At 46.0% G+C, this 19,072-nt stretch overlaps 1 protein-coding gene across 3 annotated transcripts in view; it reads left to right on the top strand.

Moving 5' to 3' along the window:
- Positions 1 to 19,072, top strand: part of LOC106594274 (polypyrimidine tract-binding protein 3) — a 159,885-nt gene that overhangs the window by 81,250 nt on the left and 59,563 nt on the right. For all 3 annotated transcript variants that reach the window (XM_045692685.1, XM_045692683.1, XM_045692684.1), the window contains exons 4-6: positions 1,061 to 1,207; positions 6,430 to 6,582; positions 7,005 to 7,115. In XM_045692685.1, the coding sequence (XP_045548641.1) occupies positions 1,061 to 1,207; positions 6,430 to 6,582; positions 7,005 to 7,115 (411 nt within the window). The remainder of the gene's footprint in view (positions 1 to 1,060; positions 1,208 to 6,429; positions 6,583 to 7,004; positions 7,116 to 19,072) is intronic.

Below are 19,072 nucleotides of genomic sequence, written 5' to 3'. Positions count from 1 at the left end.
CTTTACTCAGCTCTTTACGTGCCCACAGCCCGCAGCCAGGCAGTGTTGCAGCGCGGGCTGGAATACGCTGTATAGGATTTGTAGTTCTTTGACTTTGTGTGATTAATAAAAAATAAAAAATGTCAGTACATTTTTTTTCTGCATAGAGCAAGTGATGTGTGGTTATGCAAAATCATATCAGACTTAAATAAATAAAAAGAAAATATACATTGCATTCGGAAAGTATTCAGACCCCTTGACCTTTTCCACATTTTGTTACATTACAGACTTATTCTACAATTGATTACATTTTGTTTTATTTTCTCGACAATCTACACACAATACCCCATAATGACATCACAATACCCCATAATGACATCACAATACCCCATAATGACATCACAATACCCCATAATGACAAAGCGAAAACAAGTTTTTTGAAATTTTAGCTAATTTATAAAAAATAAAAAACTGAAATACATTATTTACATAAAGTATTCAGACCCTTTACTCAATACTTTGTTGAAGCACCTTTGGCAGCGATTACAGTCTCGGGTCTTCTTGGGTATGACGCTACAAGCTTGGCACACCTGTATTTGGGGAGTTTCTCCCATTCTTCTCTGTAGATCCTCTCAAGCTCTGTCAAGTTGGATGGGGAGCGTCGCTGCACAGCTATTTTCAGGTCTCTGGGTTCAAAATGTCAGTCACCTGTGATGTTTATAAAGTGTAATATCGGGATGCAAACTCAAAATGTAATACATTCCAACTCTATATCTGATATTGTACAGGGTTCTTCTTTATTTTAAACCCATAACTGTGTGTGTGAAGTGGATACTTCTGTTACAAAGTAGATTTATTTAAGACTACAGAAGAAACACTCTGTGTCACCCTGATTTAACCCGCTGCACATGACGGCGCAAACGTAAATGACCTTTCAAGGGCGCATTGTCCAAATCGCGATCGGATTGAATCCCGGACTAAATTTCCATTGGTACTAATATACATAAATACATTTCACTGTAGCTTTGTCTTGTACTTGTCTGACGTAAGTGACTTTGTTGTTCCCTCCCTAACCGACCAGGCTTTTATAGAAATGGCTTCAGAGGAGGCAGCGATCACCATGGTGAACTACTACACCACAGCAACACCTCACGTCCGCAACCAGCCGGTCTACATCCAGTACTCCAACCACCGCGAACTCAAGACAGACAACCTGCCCAATCAGGGGGTGAGTACAGTCCAACCTGACCAATCAGGGGCTGAGTACAGTCCAACCTGACCAATCAGGGGCTGAGTACAGTCCAACCTGACCAATCATAGACTGAATCCACTGTATGTACATTGTATGTACATTACAACCTGACCAATCAGGGAGTGAGTATCATAAAGCCTGACCAATCAGGGCCTCAGTCCACCACATGTATACAGATCAAAAATATAATTTGCAGTTCATGTAAGAAAATCGGTCTTTTTAAATAAAATCATTAGGCCCTAATCTATGGATTTCACATGACTGGGAATACAGATATGTATCTGTTGGTCACAGATCCCTTTAAAAAAAAGGTAGGATCAGAAAACCAGTCAGTATCTGGGGTTTACCTCATAGCAGCGCGACACATCTGCTTCTCATAGAGTCGATCAGGCTGTTGATTGTGGCAACACAAGTCATGCAACCAGAGGTCTCTTCACAGTCCCCAGGTCCAGAACAGAGGCTGGGAAACGCACAGTATTAAAAAGAGCCTTGACAACATGGAACTCTCTGCTACCCCAGGTAACTCAAGATAGCAATAAAACCAGATAAAATAACACCTTACTGCACAGAACAAGACTGTGAAGAAACACAGTCATGTTTGTGTTGTAATTCACACTTTATTGTGTAGATGGGTGGCTTTGTGCACAAATCAAATCAGAGTGTATTTGTCACGTGTGCCGAATACAACAGGTGTAGACCTTACAGTGAAATGCTGAATACAACAGGTGTAGACCTTACAGTGAAATGCTGAATACAACAGGTGTAGTAGACCTCACAGTGAAATGCTGAATACAACAGGTGTAGTAGACCTCACAGTGAAATGCTGAATACAACAGGTGTAGACCTTACAGTGAAATGCTTACTTACAGGCTCTAACCAATAGTGCGAAAAAAAGGTGTGTGTGTGTGTGTGTGTAGGTAAGTAAAGAAATAAAACAACAGTAAAAAGACATTTGAAAATAACAGTAGCGAGGCGATATACAGTAGAGGCTATATACAGTAGAGGCTATATACAGTAGAGAGGCTATATACAGTAGAGAGGCTATATACAGTAGAGGCGATATACAGTAGAGGCTATATACAGTAGAGGCGATATACAGTAGAGAGGCTATATACAGTAGAGAGGCTATATACAGTAGAGAGGCTATATACAGTAGCGAGGCTATATACAGTAGAGAGGCTATATACAGTAGAGAGGCTATATACAGTAGAGAGGCTACATACAGTAGAGAGGTTATATACAGTAGAGAGGCTATATACAGTAGAGAGGCTATATATAGACACCGGTTAGTCAGGCTGATTGAGGTAGTATGTACATGGATGTATAGTCAGTCGTGGGTGAACAGGGAGTACAGGAGGGGACTGAGCACGCACCCCTGGGGAGCTCCAGTGTTCAGGATCAGCGTGGCGGATGTGTTGCTACCTACCCTCACCACCTGGGGGCGGCCCGTCAGGAAGTCCAGGATCCAGTTGCAGAGGGAGGTGTTTAGTCCCAGGATCCTTAGCTTAGTGATGCACTTTGAGGGTACTATGGTGTTGAACGCTGAGCTGTAGTCAATGAATAGCATTCTCACGTAAGTGTTCCTTCTGTCCAGGTGGGAAAGGGCAGTGTGGAGTGAAATAGAGAATGCATCATCTGTGGATCTGTTTGGGCGGTATGCAAATTGGAGTGGGTCTACGGTTTCTGGGATAATGGTGTTGATGTGAGCCATTACCAGCCTTTCAAAGCACTTCATGGCTACGGACGTGAGTGCTACGGGTCTGTAGTCATTTAGGCAGGTTGCCTTTGTGTTCTTGGGCACAGGGACTATGGCGGTCTGCTTGAAGCATGTTGGTATTACAGACTCAATCAGGAACATGTTGAAAATGTCAGTGAAGACACTTGCCAGTTGGTCAGCACATGCCCGGAGCACACGTCCTGGTAATCCATCTGGCCCCGCAGCCTTTGAGAATGTTGACCTGTTTAAAGGTCTTACTCACGTCGGCTACGGAGAGCATGATCACACAGTCGACCGGAACAGCTGATGCTCTCATGCATGCCTCAGTGTTGCTTGCCTCGAAGCGAGCATAGAAGTGATTTAGCTCGTCTGGTAGGCTCGTGTCACTGGGCAGCTCTCGGGTGTGTGCTTCCCTTTGTAGTCTGTAATGGTTTGCAAGCCCTGCCACATCCGACGAGCGTCGGAAACGGTTTAGTACGATTCAATCTTAGCCTTGTATTGATGCTTTGCCTGTTTGATGGTTCGTCGCAGGGCATAGCGGGATTTCTTGTAAGCTTCCAGGTTAGAGTCCCGCACCTTGAAAGTGGCAGCTCTACCCTTTAGCTCAGTGCGAATGTTGCCTGTAATCCATGGCTTCTGGTTGGGGTATGTACGTACAGTCACTGTGGGGACGACGTCCTCAATGCACTTATTGATAAAGCCAGTGACTGATGTGGTGTACTCCTCAATGTCATCGGAAGAATCCCGGAACATGTTCCAGTCTGTGCTGCAAAACAGTCCTGTAGTTTAGCATCTGCTTCATCTGACCACTTTTTTATTGACCGAGTCACTGGTGCTTCCTGCTTTAATTTTTGCTTGTAAGCAGGAATCAGGAGGATAGAGTTGTGGTCGGATTTACCAATTGGAGGGCGAGGGAGAGCTTTGTATGCGTCTCTGTGTGTGGAGACAATTTGATATATTTTGTATTGTAATTTACACTTTATTATGTAGGTGAGTGGCCTTGTGCACAAGACTTGACTTGAAGAGACAGACAGACGATTTGATATATATATTTTGTATTGTAATTTACACTGTATTATGGATTATAATGTGTAGATGGGTGGCCTTGCATGAATCATTGACTTGTGGCAGCCGGAGCAGGAACCATCTCCTGTTTCTGAAGCGCGAGGCAGGAGACAGGAGGCAGGAGACAGGAGGCAGGAGACAGGAGGCAGGAGACAGGAGGCAGGAGATGATGTCCTGTTATGTACATCTCAACCTTCGCCTCTGCTGAGTCCGTACAAGACTCTAACTACCAATTGGGGAGAAAAAGGGGTAATAATATATATATATTCAGTCAAAAGTTTGGACACACCTACTCATTCCAGGGTTTTTCTTTATTTTTACTAACAGGTGTTCCTTGTTAAAATGTAATTTGTGGAATTTCTTTCCTTCTTAATGCATTTGAGCCAATCAGTTGTGTTGTGACAAGGTAGGGGTGGTATACAGAAGACAGCCCTATTTGGTAAAATACCAAGTCCATATTATGGCAAGAACAGCTCAAATAAGCAAAGAGAAACAACAGTCCATCATTACTTTAACACATGAAGGTCAGTCAATCCGGAAAATGTCAAGAAGTTTCTTCAAGCGTAGTCGCAAAAACCATCAAGCACTCTGATGAAACTGTCTCTCATGAGCACCGCCACAGGAATGGAAGACCCAGAGTTACCTCTGCTGCAGAGGACAAGTTCATTAGAGTTACCAGCCTCAGGAATTGCAGCCCAAATAAATGCTTCACAGAGTTCAAGTAAAAGACACATCTCAACATCAACTGTTCAGAGGAGACTGTGTGAATCAGGCCTTCATGGTCGAAATTGCTGCAAAGAAACCACTACTAAAGGACACAATAAGAAGAAGAGACTTGCTTGGGTCAAGAAACACGAGCAATGGACATTAGACCGGTGGAAATCTGTCCTTTGGTCTGAGTCCAAATTTTAGATATTTGGTTCCAATCACTGTGTCTTTGTGAGACGCAGAGTAGGTTAACAGATGATCTCAGCATGTGTGGTTCCCACCGTGAAGCATGGAGGAGGAGGTGTGATGGTGTGGGGGTGCTTTATTGGTGACACTGTCTGTGATTTATTTAGAATTCAAGGCACACTTAACCAGCATGGCTACCACAGCATTCTGCAGCGATACGTCATCCCATCTGGTTTGGCCTTAGTGGGACTGTCATTTGTTTTGAACAGGACAATGACCCAAAACACACCTCCAGGCTGTGTAAGGGCTATTTGACTAAGAAGGAAAGTGATGGAGTGCTGCATCAGATGACCTGGCCTCCACAATCACCCGACCTCAACCCAATTGAGATGGTTTGGGATGAGTTGGACCGCAGAGTGAAGGGAACTTCTTCAACATTGTTGGAAAAGCATTCCAGGTGAAGCTGGTTGAGAGAATGCAAAGCTGTCATCAAGGCAAAGGGTGTCTACTTTGAAGAATACATTTTGATTTGTTTAACACTTTTTTGGTTACTACATGATTCCATATGTGTTATTTCATTAGTTTTGATATCTTCAATATGTACAATGTAGAAAATAGTAAAAAAATGAGTAAAATATGAATGAATGAGTATGTGTGTCCAAAAGTTTGACTGGTACTGTATATGTAATTAAACTAGTGCACTATACAATGTAGGAAATAGGATGCCATTTGGGAGGTGTGTAATAGGCTTGTCCAGTCCACCATGGTCAGTTGTTTCTAGCCACTGAATCATGTTACAACACACACAATGGCTGACCAATATATATATCAATATATCAATATATATATCAATCTATCAATATATCAATTTATTATTTATTGATTGTTTGTCATGGTAAACCCAATGTGTGTTATATGTTATTGATTGTTTGTCATGGTAAACCCAATGTGTGTTATATGTTATTGATTGCTTGTTGCCATGGTAAACTCAATGTGTATATACTATGTGGTTAGCAGCATTATGAGAATAAGTTAAAAAGTTATATCACTTAGGATTATTGTTTGTTTAGGGTATTAAACCCAACATCCCTCTCTCCCTCCTCTCCTCCCTCTCTCTCCCCTCTCCTCTCCCCTCTCTCTTCCCCCTCTCCTCCCTCCCTCTCTTCCCCCTCTCCTCCCTCCCTCTCTTCCCCCTCTCCTCTCCTCCCTCTCTTCCCCCTCTCCTCTCCCCTCTCTCTTCCACCTCTCCTCTCTCTCTCTCTCCCACTCTTCTCTCCTCTCTCGTTCCACCTCTCCTCCCTCTCTCACCCCTCTCCTCCCTCTCTTTCCCCTCTCCTCTCTCTCCCCCTCTCCTCTTTCTCTCCCCCCTCTCCTCTCTCGCTTCTACCTCTCCTCCCTCTCTCCCCCTCTCCTCTCCCCTTTCTCTTCCCCCTCTCCTCCCTCTCTCCCCCCTCTCCCCTCCCCTCTCTCTCCTCCCTCTCCTCTCCTCCCTCTCTTCCCCCTCTCCTCCTCCCCCTAACAGAGGGTTCAGGCAGCTTTGCAGGCAGTCAATGCAGTGTCGTTGGGTGGTTCAGCATCTGTCGGTGATGGAACCCTGATGCCAGGACAGAGCCCCGTGCTGCGCATCATCGTAGAAAACCTCTTCTACCCTGTATCACTGGAGGTGCTACACCAGGTAAACCTGACCTCTAACCCCTAACCTCTATCACTGGAGGTGCTGCACCAGGTAACCCTGACCTCTGATCTCTAACCTCTATCACTGGAGGTCCTACACCAGGTAACCCTGACCTCTGATCTCTAACCTCTATCACTGGAGGTCCTACACCAGGTAACCTGACCTCTAACCCCTAACCTCTATCACTGGAGGTGCTGCACCGGGTAACCCTGACCTCTGATCTCTAACCTCTATCACTGGAGGTCCTACACCGGGTAACCCTGACCTCTGATCTCTAACCTCTTTCCCCCTTCACATAGTAAGGGGTAAATTCTTCTCGTCCGAGTTTTGGAATAATACTCCTCTATGAAATGAATGTATGGTGCTAATTAGCCTCAGAGACATGTTCATATGAACTGGGTTTTTTTGTTTTGTCTCCATAGATCTTCTCTAAGTTCGGGACAGTCCTGAAGATCATCACATTCACCAAGAACAACCAGTTCCAAGCCCTGCTACAATATGCTGACCCGATGAATGCCCACCACGCCAAAGTGGTACGTACTGACCCGATGAATGCCCACCACGCCAAAGTGGTACGTACTGAGCCGATGAATGCCCACCACGCCAAAGTGGTACGTACTGACCCGATGAATGCCCACCACGCCAAAGTGGTACGTACTGACCCGATGAATACCCACCACGCCAAAGTGGTACGTACTGACCCGATGAATGCCCACCACGCCAAAGTGGTACGTACTGACCCGATGAATGCCCACCACGCCAAAGTGGTACGTACTGACCCGATGAATACCCACCACGCCAAAGTGGTACGTACTGACCCGATGAATGCCCACCACGCCAAAGTGGTACGTACTGACCCGATGAATGCCCACCACGCCAAAGTGGTACGTACTGACCCGATGAATGCCCACCACACCAAAGTGGTACGTACTGACCCGATGAATGCCCACCACACCAAAGTGGTACGTAGTTGTCACGTCTTGACCATAGAAAGATGTTATTTAAGTAGGTGAGGGGGGGTTCTATGTTTTCTATTTCTATGTTGTCAGGTTCTAGTTTTGTATTTCTATGTCGGGGTTTTGTTTTGGATGATCTCCAATTAGAGGCAGCTGGTCCTCGTTGTCTCTAATTGGAGATCATATTTAAGTGGTTTTTTTCCCCACCTGGGTTTGTGGGAGATTGTTTTTGAGTAGTGTATGTTTCACCGCTTCGTCACAGTTCGTTGTTTTGTTCTTTAGTTCATGTTTATGTATCGCATAGTTTCACAGTGTTGATAAAAATATGTGGAACGACACACACGCTGCACTTTGGTCCGCTTCTCCTTACGACAGCCGTGACAGTAGTCAAAACACTCCCCCTCATATTGACAACAAAAAGACATAGCTCTGTTTGTACTATCAGGAAAATATGGTGTTGAAATGGCTGTTTCTCCAGAGGCTATATGGATGACATTATGATCTGTTTCTCCATGGGGGCTATATGGATGACATTATGATCTGTTTCTCCATGGGGGCTATATGGATGACATTATGATCTGTTCCTCCAGAAGCTATATGGATGACATTATGATCTGTTTCTATGGGGGCTATATGGATGACATTATGATCTGTTTCTATGGGGGCTATATGGATGACATTATGATCTGTTTCTCCAGAAGCTATATGGATGACATTATGATCTGTTCCTCTAGAAGCTATATGGATGACATTATGATCTGTTTCTCCAGAGGCTATATGGATGACATTATGATCTGTTCCTCCAGAAGCTATATGGATGACATTATGATCTGTTTCTATGGGGGCTATATGGATGACATTATGATCTGTTCCTCCAGAAGCTATATGGATGACATTATGATCTGTTTCTATGGGGGCTATATGGATGACATTATGATCTGTTTCTCCAGAGGCTATATGGATGACATTATGATCTGTTTCTCCAGAGGCTATATGGATGACATTATGATCTGTTCTCTATGGGAGCTATATGGATGACATTATGATCTGTTTCTCAGAAGCTATATGGATGACATTATGATCTGTTTCTATGGGGGCTATATGGATGACATTATGATCTGTTTCTCCAGAAGCTATATGGATGACATTATGATCTGTTCCTCCAGAAGCTATATGGATGACATTATGATCTGTTTCTATGGGGGCTATATGGATGACATTATGATCTGTTTCTCCAGAGGCTATATGGATGACATTATGATCTGTTTCTATGGGGGCTATATGGATGACATTATGATCTGTTCCTCCAGAGGCTATATGGATGACATTATGATCTGTTCCTCTATGGGGGCTATATGGATGACATTATGATCTGTTTCTATGGGGGCTATATGGATGACATTATGATCTGTTCCTCCAGAGGCTATATGGATGACATTATGATCTGTTTCTATGGGGGCTATATGGATGACATTATGATCTGTTTCTATGGGGGCTATATGGATGACATTATGATCTGTTTCTATGGGGGCTATATGGATGACATTATGATCTGTTCCTCCAGAGGCTATATGGATGACATTATGATCTGTTCCTCCAGAGGCTATATGGATGACATTATGATCTGTTCCTCCAGGAGCTATATGGATGACATTATGATCTGTTTCTCCATGGGGCTATATGGATGACATTATGATCTGTTCCTCCAGAGGCTATATGGATGACATTATGATCTGTTTCTATGGGGGCTATATGGATGACATTATGATCTGTTCCTCCAGAAGCTATATGGATGACATTATGATCTGTTCCTCCAGAAGCTATATGGATGACATTATGATCTGTTTCTATGGGGGCTATATGGATGACATTATGATCTGTTCCTCCAGAGGCTATATGGATGACATTATGATCTGTTTCTATGGGGGCTATATGGATGACATTATGATCTGTTTCTCCAGGGGCTATATGGATGACATTATGATCTGTTCCTCCAGAAGCTATATGGATGACATTATGATCTGTTTCTCCAGAGGCTATATGGATGACATTATGATCTGTTTCTATGGGGGCTATATGGATGACATTATGATCTGTTTCTATGGGGGCTATATGGATGACATTATGATCTGTTTCTATGGGGGCTATATGGATGACATTATGATCTGTTTCTATGGGGGCTATATGGATGACAACATGATTGATCCTCCAGAAGCTATATGGATGACATTATGATCTGTTTCTATGGGGGCTATATGGATGACATTATGATCTGTTCCTCCAGAGGCTATATGGATGACATTATGATCTGTTTCTATGGGGGCTATATGGATGACAACATGATTGATCCTCCAGAAGCTATATGGATGACATTATGATCTGTTTCTATGGGGGCTATATGGATGACATTATGATCTGTTCCTCCAGAAGCTATATGGATGACATTATGATCTGTTTCTATGGGGGCTATATGGATGACATTATGATCTGTTCCTCCAGAGGCTATATGGATGACATTATGATCTGTTTCTATGGGGGCTATATGGATGACAACATGATTGATCCTCCAGAAGCTATATGGATGACATTATGATCTGTTTCTATGGGGGCTATATGGATGACATTATGATCTGTTCCTCCAGAGGCTATATGGATGACATTATGATCTGTTTCTATGGGGGCTATATGGATGACATTATGATCTGTTCCTCCAGAGGCTATATGGATGACATTATGATCTGTTTCTATGGGGGCTATATGGATGACATTATGATCTGTTCCTCCAGAGGCTATATGGATGACATTATGATCTGTTTCTATGGGGGCTATATGGATGACATTATGATCTGTTTCTATGGGGGCTATATGGATGACATTATGATCTGTTCCTCCAGAGGCTATATGGATGACATTATGATCTGTTTCTCCGGAGGCTATATGGATGACATTATGATCTGTTCCTCCAGAGGCTATATGGATGACATTATGATCTGTTTCTATGGGGGCTATATGGATGACATTATGATCTGTTCCTCCAGAGGCTATATGGATGACATTATGATCTGTTCCTCCAGAAGCTATATGGATGACATTATGATCTGTTTCTATGGGGGCTATATGGATGACATTATGATCTGTTCCTCCAGAAGCTATATGGATGACATTATGATCTGTTTCTATGGGGGCTATATGGATGACATTATGATCTGTTTCTATGGGGGCTATATGGATGACATTATGATCTGTTTCTATGGGGGCTATATGGATGACATTATGATCTGTTTCTCCAGAAGCTATATGGATGACATTATGATCTGTTTCTATGGGGGCTATATGGATGACATTATGATCTGTTCCTCCAGAGGCTATATGGATGACATTATGATCTGTTCCTCCAGAAGCTATATGGATGACATTATGATCTGTTTCTCCAGAAGCTATATGGATGACATTATGATCTGTTTCTATGGGGGCTATATGGATGACATTATGATCTGTTCCTCCAGAAGCTATATGGATGACATTATGATCTGTTTCTATGGGGGCTATATGGATGACAACATGATTGATCCTCCAGAAGCTATATGGATGACATTATGATCTGTTTCTCCAGAGGCTATATGGATGACATTATGATCTGTTCCTCCAGAGGCTATATGGATGACATTATGATCTGTTTCTATGGGGGCTATATGGATGACATTATGATCTGTTCCTCCAGAAGCTATATGGATGACATTATGATCTGTTTCTATGGGGGCTATATGGATGACATTATGATCTGTTTCTCCAGAGGCTATATGGATGACATTATGATCTGTTTCTATGGGGGCTATATGGATGACATTATGATCTGTTTCTATGGGGGCTATATGGATGACATTATGATCTGTTCCTCCAGAGGCTATATGGATGACATTATGATCTGTTTCTCCAGAGGCTATATGGATGACATTATGATCTGTTCCTCCAGAAGCTATATGGATGACATTATGATCTGTTTCTATGGGGGCTATATGGATGACATTATGATCTGTTCCTCCAGAAGCTATATGGATGACATTATGATCTGTTTCTATGGGGGCTATATGGATGACATTATGATCTGTTTCTATGGGGGCTATATGGATGACATTATGATCTGTTCCTCCAGAAGCTATATGGATGACATTATGATCTGTTTCTATGGGGGCTATATGGATGACATTATGATCTGTTTCTATGGGGGCTATATGGATGACAACATGATTGATCCTCTAAACCAGAGAAGTAGCCGTCAGGTGGGACCATAACAAGGATGTACTGTCTGTCTATTTCTGTCCTGATGTGTTTGGATAGAAGCATTAATCATATCAGAAGCTTGTTGTTGTTTTTTTAAACCTTTATTTAACTAGGAAAGTCAGTTAATAACAAATTATTATTTACAATGACAGCCAACCCCCCGGCCAAACCCGGACGACGCTGGGCCAATTGAACCAACAGGACCCTAAACAGTTTCTACCCCCAAGCCGTAAGACTGCTAAACAAGACTGCTAAACAAGACTGCTAAACAAGACTGCTAAACAAGACTGTTAAACAAGACTGTTAAACAAGACTGCTAAACAAGACTGTTAAACAAGACTACTAAACAAGACTGCTAAACAAGACTGCTAAACAAGACTGTTAAACAAGACTGTTAAACAAGACTGCTAAACAAGACTACTAAACAAGACTGTTAAACAAGACTGCTAAACAAGACTGTTAAACAAGACTGTTAAACAAGACTACTAAAGACTGCTAAACAAGACTGCTAAACAAGACTGTTAAACAAGACTGTTAAACAAGACTACTAAAGACTGCTAAACAAGACTGCTAAACAAGACTGCTAAACAAGACTGTTAAACAAGACTGTTAAACAAGACTACTAAAGACTGCTAAACAAGACTACTAAACAAGACTGTTAAACAAGACTGTTAAACAAGACTACTAAACAAGACTACTAAAGACTGCTAAACAAGACTGCTAAACAAGACTGCTAAACAAGACTGTTAAACAAGACTACTAAACAAGACTGTTAAACAAGACTGCTAAACAAGACTGCTAAACAAGACTGTTAAACAAGACTACTAAACAAGACTGTTAAACAAGACTGCTAAACAAGACTGTTAAACAAGACTACTAAAGACTGCTAAAGACTGCTAAATAGCTCCCCGGACTACCCTTTTACCACTAACTCTCTTGAACTGACTCTACCCAACACACTGGACACTACCCAACACACTGGACTCTACCCAACACACTGGACTCTACCCAACACACTGGACTCTACCCAACACACTGGACTCTACCCAACACACTGGACTCTACCCACACACTGGACTCTACCCACACACTGGACTCTACCAACACACTGGACTCTACCCAACACACTGGACTCTACCCAACACACTGGACTCTACCCCCCCAACACACTGGACTCTACCCCCCCAACACACTGGACTCTACCCAACACACTGGACTCTACCCCCCAACACACTGGACTCTACCCCCCAACACACTGGACTCTACCCCCCAACACACTGGACTCTACCCCCCAACACACTGGACTCTACCCCAACACACTGGACTCTACCCCCCAACACACTGGACTCTACCAACACACTGGACTCCACCAACACACTGGACTCTACCCAACACACTGGACTCTACCCCCCCACACACTGGACTCTACCCCACACACTGGACTCTACCCACACACTGGACTCTACCCACACACTGCACTCTACCCCCCCACACACTGGACTCTACCCAACACACTGGACTCTACCCAACACACTGGACTCTACCCAACACACTGGACTCTACCCAACACACTGGACTCTACCCCACACACTGGACTCTACCCAACACACTGGACTCTACCCAACACACTGGACTCTACCCACACACTGGACTCTACCCAACACACTGGACTCTACCCAACACACTGGACTCTACCCAACACACTGGACTCTACCCCACACACTGAACTCTACCCAACACACTGGACTCTACCCAACACTCTGAACTCTACCCAACACACTGGACACTACCCAACACACTGGACTCTACCCAACACATTGAACTCTACCCAACACACTGGACTCTACCCAACACACTGGACTCTACCCAACACACTGGAATCTACCCAACACACTGGACTCTACCCCACACACTGGACTCTACCCCGCACACTGGACTCTACCAACACACTGGACTCTACCCAACACACTGGACTCTACCCAACACACTGGACTCTACCAACACACTGGACTCTACCAACACACTGGACTCTACCCAACACACTGGACTCTACCCAACACACTGGACTCTACCAACACACTGGACTCTACCAACACACTGGACTCTACCCAACACACTGGACTCTACCCAACACACTGGACTCTACCCACACACTGGACTCTACCCGACACACTGGACTCTACCCGACACACTGGACTCTACCCAACACACTGGACTCTACCCACACACACTGGACTCTACACACACACTGGACTCTACCCAACACACTGGACTCTACCCAACACACTGGACTCTACCCAACACACTGGACTCTACCCAACACACTGGACTCTACCCAACACACTGGACTCTACTCAACACACTGGACTCTATCCAACACACTGGACTCTACCCAACACACTGGACTCTACCCAACACACTGGACTCTACCCAACACACTGAACACTACCGACACACTGGACTCTACCCAACACACTGGACTCTACCCACACACTGGACTCTACCCAACACACTGGACTCTACCCAACACACTGGACTCTACCAACACACTGGACTCTACCCAACACACTGGACTCTACCCAACACACTGGACTCTACCCCACACACTGGACTCTACCCCACACACTGGACTCTACCCCACACACTGGACTCTACCCACACACTGGACTCTACCCAACACACTGGACTCTACCCACACACTGGACTCTACCCAACACACTGGACTCTACCCAACACACTGGACTCTACCCAACACACTGGACTCTACCCAACACACTGGACTCTACCCACACACTCACTCTACCCAACACACTGGACTCTACCCAACACACTGGACTCTACCAACACACTGGACTCTACCCAACACACTGGACTCTACCCACACACTGACTCTACCCAACACACTGGACTCTACCCAACACACTGGACTCTACCCAACACACTGGACTCTACCCACACACTGCACTCTACCCACACACACTGGACTCTACCAACACACTGGACTCTACCCAACACACTGGACTCTACCCAACACACTGGACTCTATCCAACACACTGGACTCTACCCAACACACTGGACTCTATCCAACACACTGGACTCTACCCAACACACTGGACTCTATCCAACACACTGGACTCTACCCAACACACTGGACTCTATCCAACACACTGGACTCTACCCAACACACTGGACTCTACCCCACACACTGGACTCTACCCAACACGCTGGACTCTACCCAACACGCTGGACACTACCCAACACGCTGGACTCTACCAACACACTGGACTCTACCCAACACACTGGACTCTACCCAACACACTGGACTCTACCCACACACTGACTCTACCCAACACACTGGACTCTACCCAACACACTGGACTCTACCCAACACACTGGACTCTACCCACACACTGCACTCTACCCACACACACTGGACTCTACCAACACACTGGACTCTACCCAACACACTGCACTCTACCCACACACTGACTCCACCCAACACACTGGACTCTCCCCAACACACTGGACTCTACCCAACACACTGGACTCTACCCACACACTGCACTCTACCCACACACACTGGACTCTACCAACACACTGGACTCTACCCAACACACTGGACTCTACCCAACACACTGGACTCTATCCAACACACTGGACTCTACCCAACACACTGGACTCTATCCAACACACTGGACTCTACCCAACACACTGGACTCTACCCACACACACTGGACTCTACCAACAAACTGCACTCTACCCACACACACAGGACTCTACCCACACACACTGGACTCTACCCCACACACTGGACTCTAACCATACACACTGGACTCTACCAACACACTGGACTCTACCCAACACACTGGACTCTACCGACACACTGAACTCTACCCCACACACTGCACTCTACCCACACACACTGGACTCTACCAACACACTGGACTCTACCCAACACACTGGACTCTACCCAACACACTGGACTCTACCCAACACACTGGACTCTACCCACACACACTGGACTCTACCAACACACTGGACTCTACCCAACACACTGGACTCTATCCAACACACTGGACTCTACCCAACACACTGGACTCTACCCAACACACTGGACTCTACCCACACACACTGGACTCTACCGACACACTGAACTCTACCCCACACACTGGACTCTACCCAACACACTGGACTCTACCCAACACACTGGACTCTACCAACACACTGGACTCTACCAAACACACTGAACACTACCGACACACTGGACTCTACCCAACACACTGGACTCTACCCAACACACTGGACTCTACCAACACACTGGACTCTACCCAACACACTGGACTCTACCCAACACACTGGACTCTACCCCACACACTGGACTCTACCCCACACACTGGACTCTACCCCACACACTGGACTCTACCCACACACTGGACTCTACCCAACACACTGGACTCTACCCACACACTGGACTCTACCCAACACACTGGACTCTACCCAACACACTGGACTCTACCCAACACACTGGACTCTACCCAACACACTGGACTCTACCCACACACTCACTCTACCCAACACACTGGACTCTACCCAACACACTGGACTCTACCAACACACTGGACTCTACCCAACACACTGGACTCTACCCACACACTGACTCTACCCAACACACTGGACTCTACCCAACACACTGGACTCTACCCACACACTGGACTCTACCCAACACACTGGACTCTACCCAACACACTGGACTCTACCAACACACTGGACTCTACCCAACACACTGGACTCTACCCAACACACTGGACTCTACCCCACACACTGGACTCTACCCCACACACTGGACTCTACCCCACACACTGGACTCTACCCACACACTGGACTCTACCCAACACACTGGACTCTACCCACACACTGGACTCTACCCAACACACTGGACTCTACCCAACACACTGGACTCTACCCAACACACTGGACTCTACCCAACACACTGGACTCTACCCACACACTCACTCTACCCAACACACTGGACTCTACCCAACACACTGGACTCTACCAACACACTGGACTCTACCCAACACACTGGACTCTACCCACACACTGACTCTACCCAACACACTGGACTCTACCCAACACACTGGACTCTACCCAACACACTGGACTCTACCCACACACTGCACTCTACCCACACACACTGGACTCTACCAACACACTGGACTCTACCCAACACACTGGACTCTACCCAACACACTGGACTCTATCCAACACACTGGACTCTACCCAACACACTGGACTCTATCCAACACACTGGACTCTACCCAACACACTGGACTCTATCCAACACACTGGACTCTACCCAACACACTGGACTCTATCCAACACACTGGACTCTACCCAACACACTGGACTCTACCCCACACACTGGACTCTACCCAACACGCTGGACTCTACCCAACACGCTGGACACTACCCAACACGCTGGACTCTACCAACACACTGGACTCTACCCAACACACTGGACTCTACCCAACACACTGGACTCTACCCACACACTGACTCTACCCAACACACTGGACTCTACCCAACACACTGGACTCTACCCAACACACTGGACTCTACCAACACACTGCACTCTACCCACACACACTGGACTCTACCAACACACTGGACTCTACCCAACACACTGGACTCTACCCAACACACTGGACTCTACCCAACACACTGGACTCTATCCAACACACTGGACTCTACCCAACACACTGGACTCTATCCAACACACTGGACTCTACCCAACACACTGGACTCTACCCACACACACTGGACTCTACCAACACACTGCACTCTACCCACACACACAGGACTCTACCCACACACACTGGACTCTACCCAACACACTGGACTCTACCCAACACACTGGACTCTACCCCACACACTGGACTCTAACCATACACACTGGACTCTACCAACACACTGGACTCTACCCAACACACTGGACTCTACCGACACACTGAACTCTACCCCACACACTGCACTCTACCCACACACACTGGACTCTACCAACACACTGGACTCTACCCAACACACTGGACTCTACCCAACACACTGGACTCTACCCAACACACTGGACTCTACCCACACACACTGGACTCTACCAACACACTGGACTCTACCCAACACACTGGACTCTATCCAACACACTGGACTCTACCCAACACACTGGACTCTACCCAACACACTGGACTCTACCCACACACACTGGACTCTACCGACACACTGAACTCTACCCCACACACTGGACTCTACCCAACACACTGGACTCTACCCAACACACTGGACTCTACCAACACACTGGACTCTACCCAACACACTGAACACTACCGACACACTGGACTCTACCCAACACACTGGACTCTACCCACACACTGGACTCTACCCAACACACTGGACTCTACCCAACACACTGGACTCTACCAACACACTGGACTCTACCCAACACACTGGACTCTACCCCACACACTGGACTCTACCCCACACACTGGACTCTACCCCACACACTGGACTCTACCCACACACTGGACTCTACCCAACACACTGGACTCTACCCACACACTGGACTCTACCCAACACACTGGACTCTACCCAACACACTGGACTCTACCCAACACACTGGACTCTACCCACACACTCACTCTACCCAACACACTGGACTCTACCCAACACACTGGACTCTACCAACACACTGGACTCTACCCAACACACTGGACTCTACCCACACACTGACTCTACCCAACACACTGGACTCTACCCAACACACTGGACTCTACCCAACACACTGGACTCTACCCACACACTGCACTCTACCCACACACACTGGACTCTACCAACACACTGGACTCTACCCAACACACTGGACTCTACCCAACACACTGGACTCTATCCAACACACTGGACTCTACCCAACACACTGGACTCTATCCAACACACTGGACTCTACCCAACACACTGGACTCTATCCAACACACTGGACTCTACCCAACACACTGGACTCTATCCAACACACTGGACTCTACCCAACACACTGGACTCTACCAACACACTGGACTCTACCCAACACACTGGACTCTACCGACACACTGAACTCTACCCCACACACTGGACTCTACCCAACACACTGGACTCTACCCAACACACTGGACTCTACCCAACACACTGGACTCTACCCACACACTGACTCTACCCAACACACTGGACT

Source organism: Salmo salar, chromosome ssa13 (genome assembly GCF_905237065.1).
Source record: "Salmo salar chromosome ssa13, Ssal_v3.1, whole genome shotgun sequence".
NCBI lineage: Eukaryota > Metazoa > Chordata > Actinopteri > Salmoniformes > Salmonidae > Salmo > Salmo salar.
This window is presented reverse-complemented; position numbering and strand designations above follow the sequence as displayed.